Genomic DNA, 19,576 nt, shown 5'->3' with positions numbered 1-19,576 from the left:
TTATTTATAATTTTTATTTTATAATTTTATTTATAATTCATTGTAAGACTAAATTTCTTTTTAGAATCACCAAGCGTCGCCGAGATCAACACCAAATAGTTCACCGAGAAGTACAAAGTCCCCGCCACTACCGCCGGGTGCAATTCCCAGCAGCAGATCAGCACCACCAACACCTGGTGGACCACTCTCGACACTGCAGCATCAGAATCAACACACCATGTCCCAAAGCTACCAAAGTCCAGTGCCCACAACGTCAGTAGCCAATATGTCTGGAAACGCAATACTAGGAACGGTACAGAATCCTATACCGGATAGTCTCTCTTGTGTTGGAGGAGATGTAAGGTAGGAGGGCATGTGAAGGAAATTGTATTGCGAACTGAGATAAAGACATACATATAATAATAGTCAAATTTAAAAAAAAGGGGAGGGACGAATGCTTAGCAAGTAGATACGAGCTGTTTCATTTCATCAATATTTAGAAACACATTTGGTCAAAAGTCTTTACCCATTTATCTCTATTTTCCAAACAAAGTCTTCGGAAGCTAATTAGTGTGAAAGGACTCTAAATATTGTACTTATTTTTTGTGCAGGTCACTAAAATTTAAAAAATTTTATTTCGAAAGATATTTAGCTATACACTTTAGGTTTTTGAAAAATATTGCCAAAAATTGTGTAGTGCTGGTTCATTTCAATTAAAAATTTTAATGTTGCCAACGACCTTTGTAACTTCAAAGAATTCGCACATTTTTAATATTGTAAAAGATCTAGAGAATGGCATAATTATTCCCAAAGAATTTAGAGAAGAAATTAGACATAAAGTTTTAACCTTAAGTTCTAATTAAATAAAACAACCGAAATATATTTCTGATACTGAAAGAATTATTGCAAAAAACATTAAGTTAACCAAAGAATTTTTAAATAAGAACCAAATTCTTTTTATTGCTAATGCCGATTAAAGGTAATTTAATTGAGTAATTTTAGAAAAGCAAAAATATTTAGAAAAAATGAACCATATGTTAAGTGGTGATAACTACTTTTTTACATTATGCTACTATTTGGTTACTTTTTTAAATTTCAGTCACTAAAAGCTACTAGTTCTGTTTTTTTCTTAGAATTTCCATTACTTTAAATTCCCTAATACTAGAAATCAAAAAACTATTCTCAAAAATTATAATTAAATTCTTTAAAACGATTCAATTATTTAAAAAAAATATTCGAAATTCAATTATTTTGAATATTTAGTATTTTCATAAAATTTCGCAAAATAATTCAATTATTTAAAAAAAAATTAATACAACATTCAAAATTCAATTATTTTCATAAATAATAAAATTGCCACAGGAATTCAATTATTTTAGAATAGCATTTTCAAAAAAAAAATTCGAATTATTTAACAAAATTTTCATACAATTCTTCACAATAATTTCAATTACTTTCACTAATAATAACATTTTTCATGGAAATTCCATTTTTTAAACAAATTTTTAATAAAATTCTAAGCAAAAATTCAATTATTTTCATAAATAATAAAATTCACCAAAGAATTTCAATTACTTTTAATTCTATTTTAAATTAATTAATTGAAAATTTCAATTATATTATTTTACAAAAATATTATATTTTTTCACAGGAATTCAATTATTTTCCAATATTTTAATAAAATAATGTTCGAAAGAAATTTAATACATTAAAGAAATACAATTTTAATAAAATTCTTCCCTAGAATTCAATTATTTATACATAAATAGCAATATTCATCAGAAGAATTCAATTATTTTTAAAAGTAATAAATTTCTTCTTGGAAATTCAATTCTTTAAAAAAAATTCCAATAAAATCGTTCGCAAGAATTCAATTATTTTCATAAATAATAAAATTTTTTTTAGGAATTCAATTATTTTCAAAAATAACCAAATTTTTCACAGAAATTCAATTCTTTTTAAACATTTTAATAATATTTTTCGCAATAATTCAATTATTTTCAAAAAATAATAAAATTATTCTCAGGAATTCAATTCTTTTTGAAAACTTTAATGAAATTCTTTGCATTATTCAATTATTTTCATAAATAATAAAATTCATAGCAGGATTCCAATTATTTTTAATACAATTTCACAGGAATTGCTTAAAAAATGTCATTATTCTTAAAAATTTAATTTCTATTCCTCGAAAAAATCAATTATTTAAAAAAATTGTTTTTTTTAAATACTTTGGAAGAATTCAATTATTTTTAAATATTTTAATAAAATTGTTGGAAAGAAATCAATTATTTTAAATACAATTTAGTTAAATTTTCATCAGAAGAATTCAATTATTTTTAAAAGTAATAAATTTCTTCTTAGAAATTCAATTCTTTAAAAAAAATTCTAATAAAATCGTTCGCAAGACTTCTTCAATTATTTAATTATTTTCTAAAATTTTAATAAATCCTTCTAAACAAATCAATTATTTTAGTAAAATCTTTGCAAAAATTCAATTATTTTCAATAAAATTTCACGAGAGAATTAAATTTTTTTCTTAATTCGTTATAAAATTTCAATTTAATTATTTTTATGAATAGTAAAACTTTTTGCATGAATTTAATTATTTTCAAAACAATTTTAATTGAATTCCTCGTCAGAATTCAAATATTTTCAAATAAATATATAATATAATATATATATATATATAATATAATATATATATAATATATATAATATATAATATTATATATATATAATATATATAATATATAATATTATATATATATATATATAATATATAATATATATAATATATATATATATTATATAATATATAATATTTTCAAATATTTCCATAAAATCCAATTATTTCCTAAAATTTTATTAATTTCTTCGAAACAATTTGACTTTTTTTATAAATACTAAATTTCCTTGTTGATGAAAATTAAGAAAAAGTGAGAAAAATATAAAATATGGAATGAAATTTTTGTCAGTTTTTTGACGTGTCTAAAACGAGTTTTTTTTTGTGGTCGAGTGCGAAGCTTGAATTTTTTTTAAAAAAACTAAGTAATGAGGAATCTAATACTGCAAACTGATTTTTTCACAATTTTGGTTTCATGTAAAACCTAAAGTTTTAGAGTCCCCTTTCTATATGATAACTTTATCAATAATAACCACAGTCCATCACACTATATAGGAATATTTTTAAAATCAAAAATTCATTTTAAGAATACATTATCAAAAATAATGTACCATCTAGATAGAATTTCTTTACCTATTTTTTCCTAAAAATCCTAGAATTTTATAATCCGAAAAGTACTACATTTTTAGTATTCTAGAGATTCTTAAAATAATTATTAAAAATTAGAATATAATCGTAAAAATTACTTTCACACTTTCAAAATTTTTATTATGACTTTTGACCAATGTGACAATTCGTCGATTATATTCACAAAAAATGAGCATGATTTCTTTGATAAAAACACAAATTTATAGAAAAAAAACAGCATGACGAAAATGCTTATAGTAATTTTTCACATTGTAATCGTTGTGTGCTGCTTTATCACCGTCGAGTAATTATTTTTAAATGAAAAACATCAACAACTTTTATTATTTTTCGACACTTATTATTTTAGTACTTTTTATTTGCGCAGTTACATTGAAAAAAGAATAATAGAAAAAGCGTTTTCAGAAGTAATGTTAATTATTTTTATCAAGTAATTTAGTAATTTTATAAGGTGGTAATTTCTAATCCAGAAGGTTTTTAATAAATGAGAGATCAGCGAGCACGCATGAATAGGAGAAGCGGTCTGCCCTGAAGGAAGGGAGTAGAATCTAAAAATAAAATTGCGTCCAAGTGGTGGGGGGCCGCTTCTCCAAATCTTGCGCTTGTTAACAACTTATTTATCTTAAGGCCTCTAACGTCTTAAAGTAATTTACAAAAGTTATTTTTAAACTATTTTACAAATAATTTTGAAAGGGATTTAAAAAAAAATAAAAATAGAATTAAAAAAAGAATTTTAAAAAGAATTAAGAAAAGAATTTTAAAAAGAATTAAAAACAGAATTTTAAAAAGAATATAAAAAAGATATTTAAAGAGAATTTTTTAAAAATATTTAAGAAAATGTATATAAGAATTTAAAAAATACGTTTAACCAATTTTAATTTAATTTAACATTACGAAATATTCAATTATATTATTTTAAAAAAAAACTTTCTTTTTCTTTTAAGAGTAGCTCTGTTAAATATACTCTCTTATTGGAAGAAAAAAATTTTCAGCTTTCGCTTATATCGAAACTTAGCGAAGAAAAATGTTTTTGTTAAATTTCAAATTTTTATTATAGTTTTATTATCTATTGATTTCGAAATTTGCTCAATTCATTTTCGTTGTAACTATTATTTTTATTATTAATATTACTTTTTGTAATTTATTCGATTATATATTTCATTCGGTGGATATAAAAAAAATTTCTTTATTGTATGTTTCGAAGCAAAGAGACAATCTTTGCTTTTTGTAATATTTAAGTTGAAGCAATGGTTTTTAATTATTTTTATTTGTTAATTTTATCGCTAATGAAAGTATATTATTGTAATAAGTCAATATCATTTCGAGAATATTGCAAATTGTACACATTTTAAAACATGAACATTTTATTTAATTTTAGTTATAATTTATATTTTGCATAGTTGCAAAAATCTAAAAAGAATGAAATTATTATTTATAATTTACAAATTTTTTATGTCAAAGTAATTTATGTAAATTAATTGCAAAATGAAAAGATGCGCTTTAAAGGGATTAGGAGTAGACAGGAGCTTGGAAGAATGAATATTTTCAATAAATTTTTTATGATCTGTTAATTTTTTTATAATTCAATTTCTTATTATTATGTAAATTACAAAATTTTTTATTTTCAAATACCTATGAATTTTTAAAAAAATTTCAGATTCAAACTTTTAAAAATTCAATTATTAACTAATTTACTAATCAATTATTCTTGTTGATAAATTTCAACAATGTTAATAAAATTCTTCGCAAGAATTCAATTATTTTCATAAGTAATAACATTTTTCGGAAGAATTCAATTATTTTTATAAATAGTAAAATTTTTGCAAAAATTCAATTATTTTTAAACACAGTTTTAATAAAAGTTCAAAAACGAATAAAATTATTTTCTAAATTTTAACAAAATTCAATTTTTCCTTAATTCCATATAAATTCTTTGGAAAAATTCAACTATTTTATAAAATTTCAAAATAAATCGTTCGAACAATTCAATTTTATTTACAAATAGTAAAATTACTTGCAAAAATTCAATTATTTTCTAAAATTTTAATAAATCCTTCGAACAATTCAATTTCATTTATTCATTATAAAATCATGGCAAAAATTTAATTATTTTCTAAAATTTTGAAATTCAATTTCATTTACAAATAATAAAATTACTTGCAAAAATTCAATTATTTTTTTAAATAGTAAAATCTTTGTAAAAATTCAATTATTTTCAACAAATTGACCCGAAAGAATTCAATTTTTTTCTTAATTCTATATCAAATCTTTGGAAAAATTCAATTATTTTATAAAATTTCAAAATAAAGCCTTCGAACAATTCAATTGTATTTTTTATAAATAGTAAAATTTTCTGCGAAAATTCAATTATTTCTAATACAATTTTAATAACATTTCAAGAAAGAATTGGATTTTTAAAAAAATTTTAATAATAACTTTCGAAAAAATTGAATTATTTTTGAAAATTTCAATAAATCCTTCGAAACGATTCAATTTTATTTATAAATATTAAAATTCTTTGCAAAAATTCAATTATATTCAAATAAATACGAAATAATTCAATTTTTTTCTTAATTCATTATAAAATCATTGCAAAAATTCAATTATTTTCTAAAACTTCGAACAATTCAATTTTATTTATATAAATAATAACATTCTTTGCAAAAATTCAATTACATTCAAAACAATTTTACGAGAGAATTCAATTTTTTCTTAATTCGTTATAAAAAATCTCAATAGAATTCAATTATTATTTAAAGATTTTAATAAATTCTTCAAAAAAAATTCAATTATATTTATAAATAGTAAAATTCATTGCAAAAATTTAATTTTTTTTAATTTTTAATAATATTTTTCAAACATATTCAATTATTTTCTAAAATTTTAATAAATGCTTTAAAAAAATTGAATTATATTTATAAATAGGAAAATTCAATTATATTCAAAACAATTTCATTAGAGAATTCAATTTTTTTTTAATTCGTTATAAAAAATTTCAATATAATTTAATTATTATCGAAAGTTTTAATAAATTCTTCAAAAAATTCAATTATATTTTTAAATAGTAAAATTCTTTGCAAAAATTAAATTTTTTTTAATACAATTTTAATAACATTTCATTAAAGAATTCAATTTTTTTTTATAATTTCTAATAATATTGTTCGAAAAATTCAATTATCTTCTAAAATTTTATTAAATTTTTCAAAATAATTCAATTATATTTATAAATAGTAAAATTATTTGCAAAAATTCAATTATTTTCTAAAATTTTAATAAATCTTTCGAAACAATTCAATTATATTTATAAATAGGAAAATTCATTGCAAAAATTTAATTATTTTTAATACAATGGAAAAATTCAAGTTTTTAAAAAATTTTAATAATATTTTTCGAAAAAATTCAATTATTTTCTATAATTTTAATAAATCCTTCAAAACAATTCAATTATATTTATAATTAGGAAAATTTAATTATATTCAAAAATATTTCACGAAGAATTCTATTTTTTTCTTAATTCGTTATAAAATATTTGCAAAAATTCAATTGTTTTCATAAATTTTAATAAATTCTTCAAAAAAAATTCAATTATATATATAAATTGTAAAATTCTTTGCAAAAATTCAATTATTTTTAATTTTTAATAACATTTTTCAAAAAAATTTAATTATTTTCTGAAAATTTTAATAAATTCTTAAAAACAATTCAATTATACATTTATAAATAGGAAAATTCATTGGAAAAATTCAATTATTTTCAAAAAAATTTCACTAAAGAATTCAATTTTTTTCTTTACTGAAAATCTGTTAGAAAAATTATATTTTTTTAAAAAAGTGAAGAATTTTTATTAAATTTCAAAAAGAAATACTTTTAAAGCACAAATTTTTACTGAATTATCTAAAGCCAATTAAGGCTATGTACAAGTTGTGAAATGTAAACAAACTAAAAGGTTACTACACCAGCACTAAAAACGCAATTTTGCGACAGCCAATTCTCCCACAAAAAATAACATTTTTACACTTTCTTTACGAAAATGGAAAATTAGAGTATCAAAGTTTCCAAAAAAATCATTTTTGAATATAAGCAATAAAAAGCAATTAGTAAAATAACTAATTGAAATGAGCTGTAAAATGGCATTTTTGACGCGTCGCGAAAAATAAACTGTTTGAGTATATCAACCGCACTGACGATGAAGAAGTCTCATGTCAGCGATTGGACCTTCAACATGTGGAAAGGGAAATTTTTCCCTTTCCTCCTTGAAATTACAAGAGAAAGGGTAAAAACTTCTTCATCGTCCGTGCGGTTGATATAGTCAAACAGTTTAATTTTTCGCGACGTGAACTCTGTTGCTCGCTGCGCGTGCGCAGACCGTACCAAGGTCGCAATGACATTGCCATGCAAAAAGGCACATTTTTTTTTTGACTGAATCTCAGTGGTTTTCTCATTTTTTCAGTTATTCAAAGTTTAGTTACCCAATTCGATACTTTAGTTCGCCATTTCCATAAAGAAAATGTGAATTTATATTTATTTACGCAAATGGGAACCGCGAAAAAATGCTTCACTATTCGGTCTATAATAGGGCATTTTTTCGCTGTTCCCATTTGCGTAAATAAATATAAATTCACATTTTCTTTATGGAAATGGCGAACTAAAGTATCAAATTTGGTAACTACACCTTGCATAGCTGAAAAAAATGAGAAAATAACTAAGTTTCAGTAGAAAACAAAATGTGCATTTTCGCATGGTGCTGTCAATGCATTCTTAGTTTTGGTTTTGAATGATACTCAGTGGTTTTCTCATTTTTTCAGCTATGCAAGGTGTAGTTACCAAATTCGATACTTTAGTTCGCCATTTCCATAAAGAAAATGTGAATTTATATTTATTTACGCAAATGGGAACAGCGAAAAAATGCTTCATTATAGACCGAATAGTGAAGCATTTTTTCGCCGTTCCCATTTCCGTAAATAAATATAAATTCATATTTTCTTTATGGAAATGGCGAACTAAAGTATCGAATTTGGTAACTACACCTTGCATAGCTGAAAAAAATGAGAAAACCACTGAGATTCAGTCAAAAAAAAATGTGCCTTTTTGCATGGCAATGTCATTGCGACCTTGGTACGGTCTGCGCACGCGCAGCGAGCAACAGAGTTCACGTCGCGAAAAATTAAACTGTTTGACTATATCAACCGCACGGACGATGAAGAAGTTTTTACCCTTTCTCTTGTAATTTCAAGGAGGAAAGGGAAAAATTTCCCTTTCCACATGTTGAAGGTCCAATCGCTGACATGAGACTTCTTCATCGTCAGTGCGGTTGATATACTCAAACAGTTTATTTTTCGCGACGCGTCAAAAATGCCATTTTACAGCTCATTTCAATTAGTTATTTTACTAATTGCTTTTTATTGCTTATATTCAAAAATGATTTTTTTGGAAACTTTGATACTCTAATTTTCCATTTTCGTAAAGAAAGTGTAAAAATGTTATTTTTTGTGGGAGAATTGGCTGTCGCAAAATTGCGATTTTAGTGCTGGTGTAGTAACCTTTTGGTTTGTTTACATTTCACAACTTGGACATAGCCTTAAGTAAGAAAATTTGACTATATTAATTTTCAGAGAATATTTTCGATGTATTCTTTCAGAAAGGGCAATAAAATATAAATCTATTTTTGAAAAATCCTGATTTCTCCCAACTTCTTAAATTTAGGTATATTATTAAAAGCACTAAAAATCACATAAAAATACAAATAGAATGTTTCATTTACTTTTGATTATAAACAACTCCTGATTATTTTATCCCTAATTATTCATCTTAAGAGGGGGGAAGGGGGGGGGGGGGTTACAGCAGTTGCAATTTGAAAAAAGGCCTTCTTTTATATTTTAAATTATTTTTTAATTTATTTTTATTTTTTAATTTCTAATTTATTTTTAATTTTTAAATTTATTTTTTATTCTTATTTTTAATTTATTTTTAAAAAATCATGAAATTTTTTTTAAAAATCTTGTTTAGTCCCTAAAACTAGATGTCCAGAGCTTCAATTTAAAAAATGAAAATTTTAGATGATGGGTGTCTATAAGTCTTTTGAAGACAATTTTAAAAAATTGAAAAAAATTTGATTTTTCGAAAGTTACAAGTGGTGTAGCCCCCTTAAGTTATATTTCGCATTTTTTTCATATAATTAAGTTGATATTTTTAAAATTAGACCAATTTACTTAACTTTACATTCCGTCCATTATTTTTAACACATTTCAAACAAAAAAAGTGATCTTATCACTTTGTAGAATGTTACAATTTGAAATAAATATAAATCGAAATGATTATACGATTTAATTGTAATTATATATATATATAAATATGAATAATAATTTGTCTGTATTTGTAAATTCATTCAGCATGGTATTACAGTGACAAGAATTAAAATTTCCATTTTTTGCCACTACACCAGCTTATTTAATGGGAATTTTATTTCATGTGTATTAAAAATTCGATATTTCACGACAAGTCAATCTTAGTACAAAATATAAGTAAAAATCGACACCTAAGCGCGGAAAAATCCGCATTACGAAAAAAAACAAGTATTTAAAGAATGCGCGAAAAAGAGAATGATTTTTTGTGTGAAATAAAAGTATATAGAAATGAGACGACATTTATACATTTAAAAAAAAATGTGTACAGCTTATAATGTGCGCTTGTTTTAGTCATGTGTACAGTAGAGATTTATGGATAAAATATTTTTATTTTTGAGCTTGTAATAAAAAAAACAAAGAAAGTGCATGCTGAACGAAATTTTTGGTTTTTTTCCTTTATTTTATGTTCTGATTGTGCTGAAAGTTATTTTTGCTTTGCGCCAAGAAAATAGAGATTTTCGATGTCAGGTCTGCGTTCAGGACAAACAGTTTGCCCGGAAGTGGATCGAGCAGTGGGAACAATAGCTTGGGAAGATCCTTAAGGAATGATTTGTTGGTAGCTGCCGACAGCGTTACTAATGCAATGTCGACTCTCGTCAGGGAATTAAATTCAGGTACGTCAAAAAGTGTCAGATCAGCGGCTTTATCTCACTAATATTTATATTTTCTCCGATGTGAATGCTGAATTTTAATTTTTAAATATATATTAATTTTTTTTCTTCTTTTTTCCTTTCTGATGAAATGCAGTTTGTCGCGGAAATATATTTATTATGACCATGCGATCGATTAGAAAAAAGAAATAAAATCGATGGCATGGTTCACTTTTTTAAAAAATTTTCTTTCTTTCTTTATTTTTTTATTTATTTTATTTACGCAGTTGCGAGCGCGAACGGCAGGTGAGAGTACTTAATGAGTGTTTCATTTATAGTTTTAGGTGTGTGAATCTCAAAGATTTCTAGCAAATTAGAAATTTTTGGGATTCACATGATACGAATCGTTTTAGAGTAGCAACGATAGGAGCATATTTAATTTTTTGTTTCTCATTTCGATGATGGTAAAGGAAAATTTTCTCATTCAGAGGTCATTATCATTCTTATCAAAATTATGTTTCTAAAGACATATCATTACCATTTTTTTATCATGTTTCAATCGTTCCAACTCATCACGAGCATGATGTATCATTCGTAATTTCATTATTAGTGCTTAATTCTCAAATATGGCATTCAGGATCTAAAAATTACATCTAAAAATAATTATAATTCCGACAAATTTTTTTTTTAAATTTTAATTTCAATTCTGTTGAAACTAGTTTCAATTTAGAAAAATTTAACTCAATTCTTTGAAAGAATTCAATTATCTTAATAAATATATTAAAATTCTTTCTAAAAATTCAATTATTTTAAAAATTTTTTAAATTCTCGTCAACATTTCAATTATTTTTACAAATAGCAAAATTCAACGCCTAAATACAATTATATTCTCAGGAATTTTTTTAAAATTCATTGTAAAATTCAATTATTTTCATAAATAACAATACTCATCACAGGAATTCAATTATTTTCAAAATTAATAAAATTCTTCGCAGAAATTCAATTATTTTCTAAAAATCTGAAAAAAATGGTCATCAACATTTCAATTATCTTTATAAATGAATTGCAAAATTCTTATTCGACACAATTCAATTATTTTCAGGAATTTCAATAAAATTCATTGCAAAATTCAATTATTTTTATAAATAACAATATTTGTCACAAGAATTCAATTATTTTCAAAATTAATAAAATTCTTTGCAGAAATTCAATTATTTTCTAAAAATCTGAAAAAAATGGTCATCAACATTTCAATTATCTTTATATTTATAAAATTCTTCGTCACATTTCAATTATTTTCAAAAAATCTGAAACAAATTTTGTCATCAACATTTAAATTGTCATTATAAATGAATAGCAAAATTCTTCAACAAAATTCAATTATTTTCAGAAATTTTAATAAAATTCATTTCAAAATTCAATTATTTTCATATAAACAATAGTATTCATCACAAGAATTCAATTATTTTCAAAGTAATAAAATTCAATTATTTTCAAAAATTATAATAAAATTCGTGGCAAAAATTTTGAAAATATTCTACACAAACATTCAATTATTTTCCAAAAAAATTAAAATTTCACAGAAATTCAATTAGGTATTATTTAAAAAAGAATTTGAATAAATTTTTTCGAAAAAATCAAACGTTTTAAAATTTAGCATTAATTTCTTCGCAGTAATTCAATTATTTTTATAAATTTTAAAATTCTTTCCAAGAATTTAATTATTTTCATAAATAATAAAATCATTCAGAGGAATTCAATTATTTTCATAAATATAACAATATTCATCACAAGAATTCAATTATTTTCAAAAGTAATAAAATTCAATTATTTTCAAAAATTTTAATTCATTACAAATTTTCAATTATTTTTAAAAAAATTTCTTAATTCATTAATTTGTATATCTATTATTTTAATATAATTTTCCATAAAAATTCAATTATTTAAAAACAATTTGGAAAAAGTTCTACACAAATATTCAATTATTTTCTAAAAAAAATGATAATTTCACAGGAATTCAATTATTAAAAATAGAATTTGCATAAATTAAAAAAAAATCAATTGTTTCAAACTTTTTTATAAAATTCTTTGCAATAATTCAATTATTTTCATAAATATATAAAATTATTTTTTGAAATTCAATTATTTTCATAAATAATAAAAATCATCGAAGAATTTCAATTATTTTTAATTTTAATCGAATTCCTCGAAAAATGTATTTACTGCTAAAAATTTTATTGAAATTCAAAAGAAATCAGTTATTAAAAAAATCAGTTATTAAAAAAATTGTTGAAAAAGTTCTTTATGAATTTTTAGAAATAATTGAATTCAATCATGAGATTTAATTAAAATAATAATGAATTCCTCCGAAGAATTTAATAAGTAACGAAAATTTTTGAAAATAATTGAATTTTGAAATTATTTCCATAGGTATTTATTCAACAATTTTCTGCAAATGATTATAGTATTTTAAAATTATCTCAATATTTTTAAAATTATTTTTCAAAAATAATTGAACTTTGAATTTATTTTAATATTTCTTCAATTATTTTTTGAAAATAATTGAATAATAAAATGATTTCAATTTTTTTCAATTATTTTGTTGAAAATAATTGAATTTTAATGTTATTTCAATATTTTTTTTAATTGTATTTTGAAATTAATTAAATTTTGAAATTATTTTAATGTTTTTTCAATTGTTTTTAGAAATTTTTTGAGAAATTTCATCAAAAATAGAATTCAATATAATTGACTTCTATTAAATACTTAATTGAAATTGCATTGAAAATTATTTAAATTTTTGAAAGAATTTTATCAAAATTTTTGAAAGAATTGAATTTTTAAAAGGAATTCTATTGGAATTTTAAAAAAGAATTGGATTCTTTGGAGGAATTTTTATTATTTATAAAAAAAATAATTCCATTTTTTTAGACATGATTTATGAAATTTTAAAAAAATAATTGAATTTCATAATTAAATTCTTTCAGGGAATTTAATTTTTGTATTTAAATAATAATTATTGAGTTCTTGTAGAATTTTCTAATAAAAAATTTATCTCAAAAAGGAATTTTAGTTTAAATATTAGATAATAATCTGAATATTAAAATCATTATAGGGTGAATTTTTAGAAATAATTGATTTTTGAAAAGGTTTCAAATAAAAATCTTTAAAAATTTGATTTTTTCATACTTTTAACTTTTTTTTCACCTTTTTCTGTACAATTAATTTTTGTAAAAGTTTAATAATTGAATTTTTTTTTATTATTTTAAGTTTTTATTTTTTAACAAATTTTTAATTGAAGAATTTCCGAATAATCGAAATTACGTAAAATTGAATTTTATACAAATGGATTTGAAAATTCTCAAAAAGAACTTTTTCAAAAATTATTAAAAATAATTGCTTTAGAGATTAATTAATTATTAAAAATTCTGGAAAATAATAATTGAATTGAAATGAGGAAAATAATTTTGAAGAAGTTACAGTGACATAATATTCTTATATTTTTATAATATTATAAAATAATGAGTTTATCATCTTTAATGATTAAAATATAAGTGTCATTAGTATTTTAGTTTACATTGTCAATTTCCGAAATATTTACGTGAATATTTGTTTATCATTGACTATTTCACTCGGTGCAACTTATTTATGAAAAAATACTGTAATTTTTATCCTGAATGCTGTATAAAAAAAATGAATGCCATTTCCGACTATATGTAAATTAAACATTTTATATACGAAATTCTCAAAAAAAGGATCTCCCTGGCACATTTGTAAATATATATATAAATATACATAAATTACACATTTTCATTTACTTATATACATATATATATATATATATATATATATATATATATTTCAATCTCATTCAAAAGTGTTCATTGCATTCTCCTGCATAAGTCAAATTTAGTTTAGTTCTAGAATCATTTTAGTCTCTTATTCTCCTTCAGCAAGTCGAGAGGCGAAATGACAAAAAAAAAACAAGACGAATTTTATTTTCCCTTTTTTCTTCATCCTTGAAAAATTTGTTTTTTTGCCCCCACCCCCTTACCTCAAAATTAGAAAAAAAATTTTGATTTTTTAATATTAAAATTTATGACGAGACGCATTATAAGAAAAAAAAAAACGAAGACGGAACTTCCCTAGACATGTTGTGGAATGTGTGTGATATGCACCCTCTTTGAATGTGTCCTGGTGGCTTGCAGACTCAGACCAGGAGGATCAGTCTCACAACTTTGGCCGCCATAACTTCAGAAAGCCGCTAGGTAAGTTTATTTTTTTCTTCATCTTTTTCTAGTTTCAATTTTTTTTTTCTTTTTTTTTTATCTTAAATTTACCGAAAAATTTGAAATAAATATCACAAGACACTTGCACACAGAACTTTTTTACTTACATAATATATATTTTTTCCAAATCTTGATGTTTTCTCTATATTACAATATATGACATATATATATAAAACTGCTTCACATAAACAGGAGAATCCGTTTAGAATTTTTTTTCTCTTTCTATATTTATATATTATATATATAATACATATTTATAGTCAATACCTTAAAATTGCTTTTCACATTTATACAAATGCTTCAGCAGTGCCTGATGATGTTCGCGAAGTCTTTCAATTTTATAGTTTTAGATAATTACTTCTAGCTGATACATAATTATTTTATTAGATTATATACGTTTTTTTAGATGTTTCTTTTTTTCTGAATTAAAAGAGCATCAAGTTTTCCGAATGAGATTATTAATATGTATTTTAAATTTCATTATAAATAATGTGTGAAATTTTATGTAATACGAGAGGCGAACTTTGTCATTTTTGCAGGTCCCTAAAGTTAGCGACGACATTCAGCGTCGAAAAACTTTTTTTTCACAAAAATTAAAAGAATAAAACGATTTTTTGAACATGAATTCTGAACATGAATGAAAGAAGTAAAATTAGTAAATTTTCATCTCTAGAAAGTCCAAAAAATAATTTTCGATGCTAAGCGTCGACGCTAACTTCAGGGACATATTTTTGCGTAAATTTAATATTTTAAAAAAATTTTAAATCAAGACTGTATAAGTATAATAAATTGATAAATATACCACTTTTGGATTATCGGGATAGCTGTATATGAATTTTTTTAATATCTATCTAATTACGTGAATTTGACAATATATAGACTTTAAAAAATCAAAATGGCGAATTCAATATGGGGGAGGAATTTTAAAAAATACACTCTTTTTGTTAATTCTGGGGTTTTCAAGATGGCTGATTACGAATTTGGCGTCAGAATTTAAAAAATTTTAATAATTGTAGATGCAATATGGCGAATAATTACGAAAACTGTAGAATAAATGAAACAGAAATTATGCAAATGTTTTTTTCTTTATTTTAATAAAAATCAGCTACCAACTGGTACCCAAAAAACAACTAAAAGTTAAGTTTTTCAAAATTTTTAATTTTTAAAACTTTCTTTTCTTAGAATAATAGAATTAAAACAGAATATGCAAACTTTCAAAAATTTAATAATAAAAAAAGAATGTCTAATATATAAATATAATACATATAATAAATATAATTGAATAATTGTTTCGAAGGATTTCTTAAAATTTTAGAAAATAATGGAATTTTTTCGAAAAATATTATTAAATATTTTTTAAAAATTGAATTCTTTTATGAAATGTTATTAAAATTGTATTAAGAATAACTGAATTTTTGCAAAGAATTTTACTATTTATAAATAAAATTGAATTTTTTCGAAGAATTTATTAAAATTTTAGAAAATAATTGAATTCATTCGTGAAATTATCTTGAAAATTATTAAATTTTTGCACAGATTTTACTATTTAGAAAAATAATTGAATTGTTTCGAAGGATTTATTAAATAGAAATCAATTGTATTCGTTCGTGAAATTTTATTAAAATTTTGTTTAAAAATAATTTAATTTATTTGCAAAAAATTTTACTATTTATCAAAATAATTGAATTCTTATAGGAAGATTATTATTTATATGAAAATAATTGAATTCTTGTGAAGAATTTTATTAACATTTTTGAAATTAATAGACACGATGAGTATTTAATTAGTAAATTAGTTATGGACAAAAAAAATAATTAAAATAAGAAAAAGGAAAGAACTATTTCTTATAATTAACCTAATTAAAAATATTTGAATATTTAAACATTCAATAAAATTTTTTTTTTACTTGAAATACAAAGATTTTTTTATTAAAATATGATTGAAAATTAAAAATGAAGCAAATATTAGTGATTGATGTTTTGCTTTTGAATTAGTAAATTTTACTAATAAATTAGTATAAATTGCTGTTAACTAGTAACATTTACTAATAAATTAGTAGAAATTACCATTAATTAGTCAAATTTACTAACAAATTACCAAAATTTCAGTTAAGAACACTAAAAAATTGAATTTTGAAGAAGTTACAAATTATTGCAGAAATTCAATCATGTTCCAAATTTTTTTTAAAAGTTTAATTAAATTTTTTTGGAAATTATTTCAAGTTTTTGTTTTCTAACAAATATTTAATTGAAGAATTTCCGAATAATCGAAATTTCGTGAAATTGAATTGTAAGAAGAATTTTCAGTTAAAAATTCTTCGTAGAAATTCAATTATGTTCAAAAATTTAAAAAAAATTTAGTTAAAATCTCAATTATCTTTATAAATAATAAATTACTATATACTTCGAAATTAAATTGTTTTTAAAAATTTTAATAAAATTCGTGTCTAAATTTCAAATATTTTCAAAAATTTTCTTCATTTAATGATTTTCAATATCTACTATTTTAATAAAATTTTCCAAAAGAATTCAACTATTAATTAGTAAAAATTTACTAATTCAAAAGTTACTAATATAAGTTAGTAAACATGTTTTTACTAATTTAAATTTAAAGTAAAAAAATTTGATTAAAAATTAAATATTTATTTTAGAGAAAAAAATTTAAATGGTTTATTTTAGAATTATTTACGAATGAATGGTATTTTTTGTACCGAAAAAAAATTTTTGTATTTTTATATTCATAAAAAAGAAAAGAATTTCCATAATTTTGGTTTCATGTATGTTTACAATTTGTACCTTATTTTAAAATTTCGCGCGCTTTCTCTAAACTATTCCGCTGTTCCTGTTCGGAATAGGAACGTATTGGGATTTTTATCACTAGGCCTGCGCAGAATTGAAACCTTCAAATCTTTTATTTTAACTAGCGCCTCAGACGGCCTTCGGCCGTCTTCGTTGCTTCTATTCCATGTTCATTTTTGTTCAATTTTTAAAAGTTTTAATGTTAATTTTTTCAATTTAATAATTTTTTAAATAAAATTCTATTTTACTTAAAATATTTTTTTGCTTAAGTGTAAAATTTTCTATTAATTTAATTATATTTTTAATTACAAATTATATGTTATTTATTATTTATATTATTATTTATTTAGTAGTAAAAGAATAATTTCAGACTGCAGCTCCATCTCTTAAGTATATGTGAATTTTTAATGTACTACAATTTCATTTGGAAACATGAGTTCGCCCTTCTATTCATATTACCGATGCTTAATCTTTTCGATACTTTTCGAGTTACACTTTCGAGTGCATTCGATTCTTTTATCCCATGTCTTTTTTTAGAAAGGATTTTTACATGAGAGGAAGAAGGATAGAAAACGTCGTTTGTCTTTTTCTAGAAAATGACAGAGGATATTTCTATCCTTTTCTCTCTCATGTAAAAATTAAGATTTTAGATGTTTTACTCTGCGTAGACGTATTATAATTATAAACTAAATTAAATTAAAATAAATTTAATAAAAATAAATTAAATTAAATTAAATTAAAATAAATTAAATTAAATAATAAATATAAAATAATTATAAATAATAATTAGACTCTAACATCCTCAAGGGGATCTTAATTTTCGCAAAAATGGTAAAATATTTTGTGCCTGTTACATAAAAATTCATATATTTACATATAAACTTAAAATATATATTAATTATCATTAAACACTAAATTATTTATTGATTTCGGATAATTATTGCTATCGGTTCATTTATATAGATTGTATGTGTAAATGATAAATTAGATTTAATTTTTTTTTGTTATTCGAAAGAAAAATGTTCTAGAAGAATTATCGAATTGCAAAATTATAAATAATTGAATCATCAAATTCAAAAATGTAAAATAATTAAACAGTCTACAAGGTTCGCAATAGTGATTTAACAATACTGACCCTCCGGAATATAAATAAATTTTGTCAATTTTATTGTGTTGCTGTTTAAAAAATTCAAGAATGTTAATAATATTTAAAATAATATATAAAATTTATTGAATCAAAACAAAAAAAAATGGAAAAAAATGATGATAATTTTTGTTTATTATTTAACCCATAGACTTCGAGGTCGCTGAAGATGGTGACGACAGCAGTGGAGGAGGTAATTCTTGGCGGGAGGAATTACAACGACGCTATCAACAGGAACACGACTTCCTGGCAGAATTAAGAGCAAGAAATGTTTATGCCTCGAGAACACCCTCAACGAATTCGTGTAGTGATCTCGATCGCGGCGAGAGAGAAGAAGCTGAAGGCGAGAAAGAAGATGATAGCGCCGAGGCACAATGGGTTGAAGCCGTTCATCGATGGGTACATCGGTAAATAAAGATAAACACCATCCCCCCCCCCCCCCTCACATTATACCAACTTCCCCAAAAAAATTTAGGCCTTTATATATCTTAAAATATCCTTGAATTCAAAACTATATATAGAGAATTTTTAGAGTCTCGCACGTGTGATGACTTTTAAAATGAGAGAAAAAAGAATTTTTCGCTCAAATGAATTTACAATAATGCAGATTCTGTAAAATTCCGATAAATATAATGTCAGGGTTGCCACATGTCAGGGAATTACAGGGAAAAGTCAGGGAATTTTATTAAAAGTATATTGAAAAATAAAATTTTTAGAATTCATAAGAAAATTCTGAATTTTGGTTTATTTTTTGTTTGCCTCATAAACTATGAGATTATCACAAATTTTAATATACAAAACCTTCAAATTTTTCTATTTCTAACAATAACTTCTTTTTAAATAACTTAATTTTTTAAGAACTATATCATAAAATTATTACTTATAAATTATTTAATGAATAATTTTTCTTAATCATTTCAAAATTAATTGAATTTTAAAAGAGTTGCGTTTATAATTTTTATAAATAGATGAACTTCAAAAGAAACTTTATAAAATTTCAATCTTCAATGAATTTTAATTAGACATTTCAAAGGACTTAAATTTTTGAAAAATTTGAATAAATCCATTCCAATTCTTCTGAAACTATTTCCAAATTTTTTAATA

The 19,576-nt window shown here is 22.3% G+C and overlaps 1 protein-coding gene across 1 annotated transcript in view; it reads left to right on the top strand.

Moving 5' to 3' along the window:
* LOC122510969 (dystrobrevin beta) overlaps window positions 1-19,162 on the top strand; it is a 61,775-nt gene extending 42,613 nt beyond the window's left edge. Inside the window, exons 14-17 of the mRNA XM_043625935.1 lie at window positions 65-342; window positions 10,120-10,265; window positions 14,450-14,509; window positions 18,624-19,162. Of these exons, the coding sequence (XP_043481870.1) occupies window positions 65-342; window positions 10,120-10,265; window positions 14,450-14,509; window positions 18,624-18,883 (744 nt within the window). The 3' untranslated portion in view covers window positions 18,884-19,162. The remainder of the gene's footprint in view (window positions 1-64; window positions 343-10,119; window positions 10,266-14,449; window positions 14,510-18,623) is intronic.
* The last annotated feature ends 414 nt before the right edge of the window (window positions 19,163-19,576 follow it).

This window comes from Leptopilina heterotoma, unplaced genomic scaffold (assembly GCF_015476425.1).
Source record: "Leptopilina heterotoma isolate Lh14 unplaced genomic scaffold, ASM1547642v1 Lhet_78, whole genome shotgun sequence".
NCBI lineage: Eukaryota > Metazoa > Arthropoda > Insecta > Hymenoptera > Figitidae > Leptopilina > Leptopilina heterotoma.
This window is presented reverse-complemented; position numbering and strand designations above follow the sequence as displayed.